The sequence below is a fragment of the Pan troglodytes genome, chromosome 1 (assembly GCF_028858775.2).
Source record: "Pan troglodytes isolate AG18354 chromosome 1, NHGRI_mPanTro3-v2.0_pri, whole genome shotgun sequence".
Lineage (NCBI taxonomy): Eukaryota > Metazoa > Chordata > Mammalia > Primates > Hominidae > Pan > Pan troglodytes.
In genome coordinates, this window is record NC_072398.2 from 95,566,945 (window position 1) to 95,580,305 (window position 13,361).

Genomic DNA, 13,361 nt, shown 5'->3' on the forward strand with positions numbered 1-13,361 from the left:
TTTCTTGAGACCAGAGAGTGGGAAAGCTCTCTCTTGACCTGAGGATGGATCTGAAAATTATGAGCCCCTTGAGGACAGGGAATGTTATTCATCTTTGAATTCCGCAGCATCTAGCACCAGGTCTTGTACAGAGCAGGTGCCCAATAAATGGTTGAATGAATATATGAAAAGTAGAGGCAGAGGGCTGGGCACAGTGGCTCACGCCTGTAATCCTAGCACTTTGGGAGGCTGAGGTGGGTGGATCACTTGAGGTCAGGAGTTCAAGACCAGCCTGGCCAACATGGCGAAACCTCATCTCTACTAAAAATACAAAAATTAGCTGGGCTGGCACCTGTAATCCCAGCTACTCAGGAGGCTGAGGCAGGAGAATCACTTGAACCCAGGAGGAGGAGTTTGCAGTGAGCCGAGATCGCACCATTGCACTCCAGCCTGGGTGATAGGAGCAAAACTCCATCTCAAAAACAAAAAACAAAACCAAAAAAAAAAAAAAAAAAAAGAGAAAAGAAAAGTAGGGGCAGAGATGTGGGGCAGGAGAGGTGACTCAGGGGCTCAGCTGCATGGTCCTGCTCTGCTTCTTTTTTCTTGGAGTTTGTCCGTTGGATGACAATGATAGTGGTGAACAGGTATGGAGGGCTTACTAAGTACCAGGTGCAGTGCTAAACATTTTGCCTGTATTGTCTTAGTTAATTCTCACAGTCCTTTGAGGAAGGCACTATTTTTAACTCCTGTATTAAAGATCAGGACACAGATCTTAGTTAAAGTCATAAAGACAAGAATAGGTGGATTTCAGAGCTCTGATTAACCAGGATCCTCTCTGGCTGGGTGCTCAGGAACACTAGGGCCTCCTCCCCTTACCCTCTGGAGCAGTGGGGAAGCCAGAAGGAGGGGCCCGATGTTCTGCTTAAGGACCGTGGGGTGAGGGTGTGGTGGTGCCACCGGAGGCAGAACTTGCCTTGCCTTCCTGGCTTGAGGGGCATATGGTGTACACGGCCACCACCAGAGGGAGCAGGGGCGGGCATCTTGGTGACCAGCCTCCCAGGGCTGTCACTGCCTCACTGGCAGGCATCCATGCAGGGCAGCTATGAGTCCAGAGGAACCTTTAGGCTGAGGGAGCTCCCTGACCCTCCGTGAGAGGGTCCCAGACTGAGACCTCAGAGGGACTCCCAGACTGGGAATCCAAAGGGCCATTGGCAGAGACATTCAAGAGGGGCTCCTGCACTGAAGGGCTCCCTTACTGTGAGAAGCCCTGTGAGGAACCCCCTAGCCTGAGCCTCCTCCTGAGGAACCCAGGCTAAGTCACTCTCAGAGGAACCCACAGGCTGAGAGACCCTCAGAGGGACCTGCAGTTTGAAGCCCTTCAGAGGAACTCTCAGAATGAGACATTGTTGGAAGTTCCTCTCCATTGAGACACACAGGGCCCCGGGTTGAGAAGGTGACATGAGGAGGGATGTAGTGGGGTGTGCTCTGATCTCAGCGTTTAGGAAAGGATCCTGGGAACTTTGGCTCTGGGCCACACCTCATCCTTGCCCTGACTCATGCCTACTGCTCTGCCCTTCTTCCTACCCCCTCCCAGTGACTTCAGGTTCTAGGTGTCTGGGCCTGGGCAGGTGAGGAGGGCCACTGGGGTTGGGCTCTCTGGGATGTCATTCTGGGTCCTGGATTGGGGGGTGTTGCTCTGCAGCTGGGTTAGGGAAGGCATGGGGCTCTGAGGGAGGGAGACAGAAACACGTGGCCCGACCAGTTTGGAGTGGGTGTTAGCTGCCAAGCAGCTCAGGTGGGCCTTGCATTTGTGCACTCTGGGCCGCTGAGGGGAGCTGAAGGGAGGTCAGGCAAACACTCACTCAATCTGCCTCCCTCCATCAGGCTGCCCTTCTCTGGCTTCTTCCTCCTGATCCAAGTTCTCTACATTCATCTCTCTGCCTCCAGGACTGGTAAAGGCTGGGCTCTGGGATCCAGGCAGGCTTGAGTGTCAGTATCCAAGCTGGGCCTGGCTGGGAGAAGTGTGTGTGTGTGTGTGTGTGTGTGTGTGTGTGTGTGTGAGAGAGAGAGAGAGAGAGAGAGAGACAGACAGACACACATGGAGGGTACAGAGGCTCCTGCTTCTCCTTCCTGGTCAAAGATTCAGACCCCCTCTCCTTCCCTGCCCTGCAGTTTGCCAGGGCCCTTCCACTTCCTAGGGTGACCCCATGAGGTCTCCAAGTCCTCTCTGTCTCCCCAGCCTTCTCGCTTCTCTTTATCTGTGACTCTGCATGCTGATCTGAGGCCAGGGGTTTCCCAGCCCCAGCCCTCTGTGGCTCCCTCCTTGTGGCAGGGTCATGGTAGGCTCTGGAACTCTGGCCAGCGGAGGGTGGGGCCCATAAAGCTGGCTCATAGCCCAGGCTGCTGCAATAGCAGGGGTGGCTTAGGCCCAGCCCCCTGCCTCCCCTCCCTTCCCCCAGGTATAAGAGCTGAGCTCAGGTGAGCTGGCTCCTCCTGTCTTGTCTCAGCGGCTGCCAACAGGTAAGGAAACCCAAGGCTTTTCACCCAAATATACTGCCTGCTGTCCAGAGGGCACACTTAGGGTAAGGGCTGGGGGATCAGATCCTGGAGGTTGGTGTGTGTGTTTCAAGCAGAGGTGGGTGGTTGGAGGGGGTGGAAAGAATTAAGCTAAGGTGAGTCCCAAGGGATTCCCCCTAGATGCGTTGGCCTGGGGGATATGACCTTGGCTCCTGAAGCCCAGGCGGGGCTTGGGCCTGTGTGGTGTTGGTTTTGAACCCCTGGTGAGGCACAGAATATCTGAGGTGGAGCCAAAGGGGGCAGCTGAGAAAGAAATGCTAGACTCTCCCCTCAGCTCAGGCCTACCCCCTCCTCTAAGCAGATCATGAGCCATCAGCTCCTTTGGGGCCAGCTATAGGACAACAGAACTCTCACCAAAGGACCAGACACATTGGGCACCATGGGACAGTGTCGGTCAGCCAACGCAGAGGTGGGCTTATTCACTCCTGGCCTTTCTGCTCCCACACTCCTCTCCTTCACCCTGAGGGTCTATGTCCCCCCACTGACTTCTGCCCTTCACCTTGGCCTTGCCCTGCACCCCAGACCCTGTGAGTGAGATGTGAACCCTCTTCTGAGGCCCACACAGGGTGATGCAGATGGAGTCCTCCTGGGAAGAGGATGCCTGGGTGCATGCTGGGACCTGCTCTGCCTGCAGCTGGGGGGTGTGGGGAGGGAAGCCTTCCCCAACCTGTAGCTGCTGTGGCCTGGAGGCCGAGCAGGGGGTGGGGGAGAGGGGCTAGATTCTGGGCTCTGGAGTGGGTGGGAGCTGTGTGCCTTCCAGCTGCCTTCTGCCCTGGGGGCTTTGCTAGGCTCCTGGAGAAGCAGGGTGTTGGGGTGCATGGAGCTTCACTGATGTTTGTGATGTCCCCTGCCCTCAGGATGCTCAGGAATTCAGTGATGTGGAGAGGGCCATTGAGACCCTCATCAAGAACTTTCACCAGTACTCCGTGGAGGGTGGGAAGGAGACGCTGACCCCTTCTGAGCTACGGGACTTGGTCACCCAGCAGCTGCCCCATCTCATGCCGGTATGGACGGAGCACACCCCACCTCAGCCAGTACCCTGACTTCCCAAGCAAGTGCTCCGGGACCCCACCCACACTGGCACTTGCAACCCCCAGCTCTTCCCCCTTGCCAGTGCTAGGTAGCCTCTGCTCCTGCTGTCTGCCCGTGGGCAGGGTGGGGTGGGAAGATTGGAAGGTGCTGCATCCCTGAGCCATGGTTTCTTCACTCCCCTCAGAGCAACTGTGGCCTGGAAGAGAAAATTGCCAACCTGGGCAGCTGCAATGACTCTAAACTGGAGTTCAGGAGTTTCTGGGAGCTGATTGGAGAAGCGGCCAAGAGTGTGAAGCTGGAGAGGCCTGTCCGGGGGCGCTGAGAACTCCCTCTGGAATTCTTGGGGGGTGTTGGGGAGAGACTGTGGGCCTGGAAATAAAACTCGTCTCCTCTACCACCACCCTGTACCCTAGCCTGCACCTGTCCTCATCTCTGCAAAGTTCAGCTTCCTTCCCCAGGTCTCTGTGCACTCTGTCTTGGATGCTCTGGGGAGCTCATGGGTGGAGGAGTCTCCACCAGAGGGAGGCTCAGGGGACTGGTTGGGCCAGGGATGAATATTTGAGGGATAAAAATTGTGTAAGAGCCAAAGAATTGGTAGTAGGGGGAGAACAGAGAGGAGCTGGGCTATGGGAAATGATTTGAATAATGGAGCTGGGAATATGGCTGGATATCTGGTACTAAAAAAGGGTCTTTAAGAACCTACTTCCTAATCTCTTCCCCAACCCAAACCACAGCTGTCTGTCCAGTGCTCTCTTCCTGCCTCCAGCTCTGCCCCAGGCTCCTCCTAGACTCTGTCCCTGGGCTAGGGCAGGGGAGGAGGGAGAGCAGGGTTGGGGGAGAGGCTGAGGAGGGTGTGACATGTGGGGAGAGGACCAGCTGGGTGCTTGGGCATTGACAGAATGATGGTTGTTTTGTATCATTTGATTAATTAAAAAAAATGAAAAAAGTGAAACATGTTGTCTTGACTGGACACCCCCTCCCTGAGGGTCCACGGGTGAGAGGAGCTTGGGGGTGAATGGCAAAGTCATTGGTAGGGTGGGGCACGTGGGGCTGGAGTGGTTGGCTGTGGAAGTGAATGGGGACTCACTTTTCCCTATGGGTTTGGGTTGAGGGTGGTACCAGGTCCAAAAGGGCAACATGGTCCTCTCTGAGGGACAGGCTCCTCTTTGCCAATGGGCGGGCCCTCTTATAGGAGAGGAGGGTATGTGTGCACACTTGGGGAAAAGGATATTAGTCCAGGTGTTCTGAGCCCTGGCTGACACAACCAGGGAAATGGGGTGGGTGGGGGTGGGGGGCGATTAGAAACAGGCTGACTGGCCTGAGTTTGAATCTCAGATCTGCCACTTATCATTGGAATTTTGGGCATGCTCTTAGTATCAGTTTCCTCATCTGTAAAATGGGGGATATGAATATTACTTCCACAGGATTGCCAGGAGGACAATGCCACACATCATGTAAAGCACTTACAGAGAGCCTGACACATGGCGAGTGCCCAGTGACCCAATATCATTCCCGCTGGAGTGGGCAAGTGGGCCCCTCTTTGGTTTCAGCTGCTGCCCTAGTGTAGGGAGGTCGAGCTGGCCAGTTTCCTTGGGTATCTTAGGGAAACGGTGGGGTGTGGGGAGTTTCCAGAGGAGTCTTCTGGTGTACATGAGGGATCTTAGGGCTGGGTCTCAGTAGAGCTGATGGGTCAGACTAGAGACAGAAGACCAGGGAGCCAGACAGGTCCCTGGCATCTGCCTTCTGATTTGAGCACAGAAGTCGGGCGTTACTCCTGAAACCCCAGTGGCAAGGAGGTTTCTGTGGCCAGTTAGGCTGGCCTGGAATGTTAACTGAACTTGTCTGTTGGGAGCCCCTGAAACTGGGATCCCAGTGACCCAGGTGAGAAAGGCAGGTGATAGTCCTTCCCTTCCTTTCTCTACCCTGTCAGGTTCTGCTCAGCCCCTGCGGGGCTGGGAGGGTGGGGTTGGGGGAGTGCCAGTTTTCACCACTCCCTCTGGGATGGGGGTAGAGGGGTGTGAAAAAAGGTGTGTATCCCTTTAACAAGGGCCCAACCCCAGGGCCAAGTCAAGAAGGAGCTCAGCCACTATCTCCCCACCGAGCCAGCTCAGCGGGCAGGGCTGGGAGGGAGTGGGACAGATTCTGGGAGTGCAGCGGGGAGGAGTCCCAGCTGGGCTGAGCGCAGGGAGCTGCTTGGCAGTGCCAGAGCCCAGGCCCCAGAGCCCTGCTGGAGAGGAGGCAGACTGAGGCAGCAGGTGAGCACCCTGGGCCCGGCCTGGGAGGTCTGCGGCTGCCGGAGGGCCCCACAGTATTGGGAGGCCAGGAGAAGGGGCAGTGAAGGGGGCCTGGGGAGAGGGGCCTGCCAGAGAGCAGGCAGGAAGATTTTGGTAATTATTAACTTTCTCCCACAGGCCAGTTTAGGAATGGGGAGTCCTGGGGGGTTGGGGGCTGGGTGAGGCCTTTAGAGGGATGGATGGGGTGGTGAGACCCCCTCGCTGCCGCAGCAGCTGACGGAGCTCCTCCCCAGGGGCAGAGCATTTGGAAGCTTTGACCACAGCTACTCGATCCTCCCCAAAAGGAGAGGACAAATGCGTGTTGGTCTGGGTTGGGGGTGGTCAGAGCTTGGACACAGGCCTTGCTGGGCTCTGGGAGCTGTGTCTTAGGGGAGGTGATGGGGTCCAGAAGGAACCAGGCAAGTTCCAGGGAGCCTGAGATTCCGAGAAGAGGAGGCGGGGGCTGAGGTGGCATCCCCTCTACCTCACGACCCAAGCAGGCCCCACTGTGTTCCAGGAGCTGTTCCTTGAGAGGGATGATGAGATCTGGGAGGAACCCGAGTGAGGCTGTGGGGAGCCTGCAAGCTCCCTGGGAGAGGGAAAGATAGAGAGAGGGGGGCTGAACCTCGGCAGCTTCTCCACCTCAGGACCCAGGCAGGCCCCGGCTTGAGCTGCTTTTCTTGGCAGAGCCACCTGCACTATGGGAGCCTTCCCCTGCCCAGCCCAGTGGGGATGGTGGTGAGGGCAGGGGTGCTGGGGAGCTGGCTCTGCCTTTCCCCACATTCTAGTAAGTGTTGTTGAGGCTGGGGCAGCTGTGTGTGTGTTGGGGGAGGCGGGGGCAAGATCCACACTGAACTCCTCCAACTTCACTTGCCTGGAAAAATTTCAGAGGCTGGCTTCTTGCTCCAAGAGCTGAAGTGAGTGGAAGGGTGATGGGTTACCCAAGCAGAGGGGATCAGGAATGGCCGAGGTCCTTGCTCCGTGTGTGTGTGTGTGAGAGAGAAAGAGAGTTAGACGCAGAGTCCTGTGAGGATGGTGAGGGGTGAGGCAGGGGTGTTACCTCACAACCCAAGCAGGCCCCACTATGCTCCGGGAGCTGTTCCTGGAGAGGGCCTTGTGGAATTGGAGAAAGAACACAGGAAGGAGCAGAGAATGGAACAGCTGAGGCTGGAGAAATTTCATTTGAAACAGCCTTGCTGATAGAGGTGGCATTGTCAGCCCAGTTCGGATGGCACCTTCCCTATATATTGAAGTTAGAGAGGACAAATGAGTAAATGAAAAAGGGAATGAATGAATGAATGTGCAAGAGAGTGAATGCATTATTGAATGAGCAAGTGAATGAATGAGAGTGAATAAATGAGCCAATAGATGAATGAGTAAGCAAACTCATGGTGCCTAAGTGAGCAAATGAATTCCAGGTAGATGGAAGGGACACAGAGAATCCATACTTAGGCTTGACAGTGGGCTAGGCTCTGGAGAGAACAGTGACCAGGAGGGACAGGAGTCTAGGGACACATCCCAACACTTGGAAAAAACTTAAGACTCCAGAGGTGTGTGTGGGGTGAGAAGAGAAGGTGGGCTTAGGACGGTGTGGTGGATGTTTGGAGCTCCAGATGGAAGGAGCCTGGGGATGCTAGGGGTGGTTAGGAGGCATTTGGAGGGCGTGGAGCCCAGAACCTGGGGGTGGGAGGGTGGGGCTGGAGTGGCTGGGATCCAGGGGCATGGAGTCAGGGTAATTTGGGCTTTTGGAGAAGTCAGCAAGCTGGGCTGAGGTGGGTGGGGTGGGGGTGGGAGACTGCTTGTTGCTCAATGATGAATCAGCCAAGGGGAAGACAATGAGAACATTGGGGTAGGGCTGGAGGCCTGAGGTGAGAGGGCCCATTGGAGGACACGTGGTCCTCCCATTCCCACATTTCTGGAAGGCTCCTGTGTACACTGTCCACTCAGGCCAGGATCTACCTGTGGCAGGGCCAATGCAGGAACGACCTCCTGCTTGACCTTTCTAGGAAGCGGCTGATGGAATAGAACATCTGCCCCACCCCTGAACCAGGAGACCCCGGGGTCTGGCTGGTGGGGGAATGGGGCAGGCGGGAGGAGCAGGTGGCTTGTGGGGTGGGTGGGGTGGCAGATCCTGTCTCCTGGCCTCCAGGGGAGGGAGGCAGAGGAGGATAACGATCCCTGCCTGCCTGCTACCCTATCCTTCCTTCAGAAAAAGCTCCAGAAAAGCACTTGTCAGATGGTTATCTCCAGCACTGTCCATTTTACCGAAGGTGGGGAGCGGGTGGATTCCTGGGAGGAGGGGCTGGGAGCTGAAGCCCTGAGGCGCTGGAGCTCCCGCTATGGGTCTCCCAGTACTCCTGGGAGCAGGTGGCAGAGTCATCTCTGGGGCTCATCTGCGTCTTGGCCACTTGGCTGCTGCCAGAGGCCAAGCAGGGGTTGAGTCATGGTATTGAGGAAGGCCAGGAGGAGACAGCTCAGAGAAATGACTCCAAGGAGGCAGGTGGTGGGTGAGGTGGGCTAGCTTGTGGGGAGAGTGGCAGAGGGAGGTGCACCACCCATTTCCTTCCTTCTTCCTCTCCCTGACCGTTTCCCACAAGATCCCTCATTTAGGGAACAAGGATTGGGATGGTTAAGTGTGGGGAGTTTCTCTGAATTATCTTCCCACTTCCAAGTCTTGGTTGGGAGTGGACTTGGCACAGTCCTTCCAGAAATGAGCACGGTTTTCAGAATCACCTGGAACACTGGTCATGAACCTGAGCCACCTCCAACCCAAGGGCAGCACAGCAGACAGACCACAGGTTGAACAATGGTCTTCCTCTTCAACTGTAAATGTTAAAGTGTTTGTATGAAAGTCTTACAGTGGTATAGACAGGGAGCCACGCAGTTACACACTTAAATAAAAGAATATGGAAAAGCGTGTGGCTTCCTGCCATCCTGGTACTCTGCTCCATCCTCCCAGCCAAGGACCAGAGGGTTTGGGCAGGCGGAGGAGGGGAGACAAGGGCAGGATTTCCCTTTAGAGAAGCCGCAGCCTGACTCTTCCTCTCAACTCTCCTTCCTTCTTGCTTCCTGGCCTGTTCCCTCCTGGTCCCACCCTTCCTTCAGAAGAGGCTTCATGAAAGAAAAAGCTTAAAAGGTGGTCAGGGACGTGCAATACCTGTTATCAGGGCTGGAAGGAGGTGGAATATTTATAGAACGTGTACCTTGAGCAAGGCACTGGACCAGGCAATGTGGGCTGGAGAGATGCAGAGATTAAAAGCAGGGGGTGGTGTATATCCAGGATTAAAAAAACTGTCCTAAAGTCTGAGTCCCGCCGCTTGGTTCAGAAAATACATTGGCCATGTGTAAGAAAAACTATGCTTGTCTCAAGGAACAAGACAGGACTCAGAAAGACACTGTGGCCTCACCAGTTAGTGGGCCCCAGCCAGTGCTAGCTGAGTGGTGATGACAGACATGTCTGTGGGAGTCAGAGAGGATGGCACCCAGTGCAGGGGTCAAGGCAGGCTTTCTTCGGAGGCGTGGCTTGGGCGGGGCGAGAGTGATTGGCAGGCTGGCTGGAGAGGGCAGGGCAGCCGGCATGGGAGTAGGAATGGCCACAAGTGGCCAACGGAAAGCAGGTGACAGGACAGGAGGCTGTGTTTGGGCCTGACCGAGCAGCCTTTCCTTCCAAATCTGACTGTGGCTTGCTCAGGCCCCTATGGTGGCTGTGACCCTGTTTTGTCCATCTTCTTTCACCAGGACCCACCGGGTGAGGGTGACTGGAGCACATTCCTGGGCTTGGGGGTGGGAAGGGAGTCTGATTTGCCTGGGGTTGATGTGGGGGGGCTTTGGGCATGGGCCGTGACTCACAGAGTAGATCCAGATCCGCCTGCTCCCCTCATATCCTGTTATTCAGAAGGCTGTATCCGCTTAGAAAGTGTCTTTTGTCCTGGGGTGAGAGGGTGACGCATGTGCCCTCTGGCAGTCTGCTGCTGTGTCCAGAGTCCGACTCCAGCTGGGCTGTAACTGGGCTTGGCCCTGTCTTAGGTAACGATGTGTGGGTGGGGGTGTTCTTGGGTCCTGCTGTGTATTTAGGGATGGGAATAAGGGAGGAGAGGCTAGCAGGGTGTGGCGGGGTGTGTTGGGAGAGCTGCACAAAATCTGATCCAATTGATCTGGACCTTGTCCTTTCCCATAAGGGGCAGCCAGGTTCTGAGACCCGGGACTCACTGTCCTGGAGCCCGGCAAGGGATTGGGGAAGGCCTACATCTTCCTTTCTGCTTTGTTGCCTGGGGCTGGGGTCTCAGCCAGTCCTGGGAGTGGGAGGCAGTAGCCTCTGCCCCTAACCTCCATGGCTCATCCCAGCTGTCCCAGCCATGCTTGGCCCCGGGAGAGGTGGGCCAGCTGTGGAGCAGGGTGGGAGAACAGGTGGACTCTTCTCTTCCCATGAGAGCCTCTTGCCCCGTAGGGCTCTGACACTAGGGATCTTGCTCCCTAGGGCTGGAACCTGGTGCCTGGGGCTGGGGCAGGGCCTGGAGAACCTGTTGAGGCGGTTGAGCTGGGGAGCACCTGGATTAGAGGAGCCGCATAGTTCTCATTCCAGGGCTCACTCTCCCCCACCCACTCTGTTCCCCTTTTCCTGCCACCTTCTTCTCCAGGGACCAGAAACAAGGGAGGAGGAGGGACCCAGGGCCTAGGGTGGGCGTGGAGGAGGAGGAGGTATGGCCTGTGGGTGTCTCTTCTCATCTCCCCTCCTCCTGGTGTCCAGGCCCCGCCAGCAGGCGAAGCAGGGAGATGTCAGACTGCTACACGGAGCTGGAGAAGGCAGTCATTGTCCTGGTGGAAAACTTCTACAAATATGTGTCTAAGTACAGCCTGGTCAAGAACAAGATCAGCAAGAGCAGCTTCCGCGAGATGCTCCAGAAAGAGCTGAACCACATGCTGTCGGTAAGGCCTCTCACCCAAGGGCCTTGCCTCCCTCTCCCCTTCCCTCCCCTGCAAGCCTCTGGCCTCTGAGGGTGTCTTCCCCTGCTGAGGCCTCTATCCTTCCAGTGTCCCCGCTAACTCCAGGGTCTCCTACACCCCCAGGCCTCTGTCTTCTCAGGATGCTTAGGCCTAGCCAGTGAGGGCTATATTTGCATTTCCCAAGGGAAGCAGCTGTCCAGGCCAGATCCTGGGTCTCTGCCTAGGGTCCTGCCTGGAGTCTCTCTGGGGCTTCCACCGTCAGCATTGCTGACCCCTGCTTCCTCCCCAGGACACAGGGAACCGGAAGGCTGCGGATAAGCTCATCCAGAACCTGGATGCCAATCATGATGGGCGCATCAGCTTCGATGAGTACTGGACCTTGATAGGCGGCATCACCGGCCCCATCGCCAAACTCATCCGTGAGCAGGAGCAGCAGAGCAGCAGCTAGAGACCCCTTTGGCCACACCTTCCAGGCACTGGCCTGATGCCCCACCCTGGTGCTCTCTCCAGGCTCCCTCCTTAGCCTCCTGCCCACCCAGGGCCCTTTACTCTCTTCTCCCTCCAGACCTTCCTCTGACCCTTGCTGAACTGGGGTCCCTTTGTGAGTGTCTCAGTCTAGGGGTACCTCCCTCTCTGGGGGGGGTCTCAGCTCCTGGAGTCGCAGGCCCTTGGGGCCCCTCTGTGAGATCTCAATGCTGTCTGGGACCCTAAGAGTTTTCTCACCTGTTCAGTCTCATCTAACCTTCCAATGTCTGATGTTCCTGCCAAATTCCTGCCTGATTCTGGGTCCGTCCTGACCTCCAAAGGTCAGCTTGGTGCTTGAGGTCTCCCTGCTCTTGGTGGCAGTGGTAGCAGCAACAGCAGCAGCAGCAGCAGCAGCAGCAGCAGCAGCAGCAGCAGCAGCAGCAGCAGCAGAGACCTCTCCACTTTCCCTTAGCCCCTCTGCCGGGTAGAGAGGCACTTTCAGGGACTTCCCTCCAGCTGCCTCTTCATCTGGGAATGAGCTAAGCAAGGCTGAGCCTCCTCCTGTTGCTTGAAATAATGATGATATAAAGGCTGGATTTGGAGTTTGTATCCCCTGGTCCCTCTGGGATGCTCATTAAAACCTTCCCACTCCTTGGAAACGTTTTATGCTTTGGTGGTCTTAGCCCTTGGGCCCTGTGACAAGAGAGAATCTCACAGAAGAACCTCAAAGGCAGAGCAAGAAAGGAGCCAGAACTCCTGAATTCCAACAGGCACTGTCAGCTGTGGGCCAGCAGCTCCCTCTATCCTCCTCCATGAAGGGCCAAAGGCCTTAGGTCACCATCTCTGTGCCCTTTTAGCCCAGACTCAGACTCAAATTCAACTTCCAGGCACACTATAAGTCCCGTTTAGTCCTCACTGCAATTCCACGAGAGAGGGACCATGACCCTTAGTCTTTTTTTTTTTTTTTTTGGAGCGGAGAGTTTAATAGGCAAGAAGGGGCAAGAAGGAAGGGAGAAGGAAGAAGCTCCCCTGTACAGAGACAGAGGGAGGGAGGCCCCAAAGCTGAGAGAGGGAACCCCACCTGCCACAGATACCATCTAGGTATATATACAGAGGCTGGAGGAGGAGGAGTCTGATTTGTATAGGGCTCAGGGGATTGGTTTGACTATGTGTGTCATTCACGTAGCCCTCGGAAAAAGCTGGCCCTCACACCCTAGCCTTTTTTTTTTTTTTTTTTTTGAGATGGAGTTTCACTCTTGTTGCCCAGGCTGGAGTGCAATGGCGTGCAATCTCAGCTCACCGCAAGCTCCGCCTCCCGGGTACAAGCAATTCTCCTGCCTCAGCCTCCCGAGTAGTTGAGAATACAGGCATGTGCCACAATACCCCACTATTTTTTTTGTATTTTTAGTAGAGACAGGGTTTCTCCATGTTGGTCAGGCTGGTCTGGAACTCCTGACCTCAGGTGATCCGCCCGCCTCGGCCTCCCAAAGTGTTGGGATTACAGGCGTGAGCCACCGCACCTTGCCCCACCCTAGCCTTTTAATATGCAAATGCAGGTCTACACACCTGGGGATATGTGAGGGCAGCCACATTGCCAGGAACATGTGGGGAAAGGGCAAGAAGGCCGGGGGAATCACCATGTTTGGGTGGACCCAGTTTCTAAGGGCTTGCATTTGCATATCAAAGGTTGCCAACCTGGCTCTAAGAGCCGGGGCTTTACAAGAAACTTTTCTGGAGATGCTTCAAAAAAATGAAAACTCCAGCCTGACCAACATGTAGAAACCCCGTCTCTACTAAAAATACAAAATTAGCTGGGCGTGGTGGCGCATGCCTGTAATCCCAGCTACTTGGGAGGCTGAGGCCAGAGAATCGCTTGAACCCAGGAGGCGGAGGTTGTGGTGAGCCAAGATCGCACCATTGCACTCCAGCCTGGGCGACAAGAGCAAAACTCCGTCTCCAAAAAAAAAGAAAAAAAACAAAAAACAAAAAACTTCCCAAGGACCCAAGGACCCATTTTCCTCTCTATCTTCCTAAAATAATTTCTTAATAACTCCTACAACATTCCCCCCTGTGGAGATGCCACACTAACTG

At 55.6% G+C, this 13,361-nt stretch overlaps 2 protein-coding genes across 7 annotated transcripts; both read left to right on the forward strand.

Moving 5' to 3' along the window:
- Positions 1-61: 61 nt before the first annotated feature.
- On the forward strand, positions 62-4,541 carry S100A14 (S100 calcium binding protein A14). Of its 4 annotated transcripts, XM_003949562.5 has the most exons (5): positions 62-1,931; positions 2,439-2,499; positions 2,858-2,965; positions 3,414-3,560; positions 3,773-4,541. In XM_003949562.5, the coding sequence occupies exons 3-5, from the start codon at positions 2,936-2,938 to the stop codon at positions 3,908-3,910; spliced, it is 315 nt and encodes a 104-aa protein (XP_003949611.1). In that variant the 5' UTR covers positions 62-1,931; positions 2,439-2,499; positions 2,858-2,935; the 3' UTR covers positions 3,911-4,541. The 4 variants fall into 4 exon arrangements, with proteins under 4 accessions (XP_003949611.1, XP_001139808.1, XP_054527212.1 ...); XM_001139808.8 differs by lacking the exon at positions 2,439-2,499 and having other exon boundaries at positions 3,773-4,532; XM_054671237.2 differs by lacking the exon at positions 62-1,931 and having other exon boundaries at positions 1,955-2,499.
- A 1,097-nt stretch (positions 4,542-5,638) lies between these two features.
- On the forward strand, positions 5,639-11,929 carry S100A16 (S100 calcium binding protein A16). Of its 3 annotated transcripts, none has more exons than XM_003308496.5 (3): positions 5,639-5,843; positions 10,609-10,787; positions 11,095-11,929. In XM_003308496.5, the coding sequence occupies exons 2-3, from the start codon at positions 10,635-10,637 to the stop codon at positions 11,251-11,253; spliced, it is 312 nt and encodes a 103-aa protein (XP_003308544.1). In that variant the 5' UTR covers positions 5,639-5,843; positions 10,609-10,634; the 3' UTR covers positions 11,254-11,929. The 3 variants fall into 3 exon arrangements, with proteins under 3 accessions (XP_003308544.1, XP_009430522.1, XP_513817.4); XM_009432247.3 differs by lacking the exon at positions 5,639-5,843 and adding an exon at positions 9,427-9,609; XM_513817.9 differs by lacking the exon at positions 5,639-5,843 and adding an exon at positions 9,777-9,887.
- Positions 11,930-13,361: the final 1,432 nt, after the last annotated feature.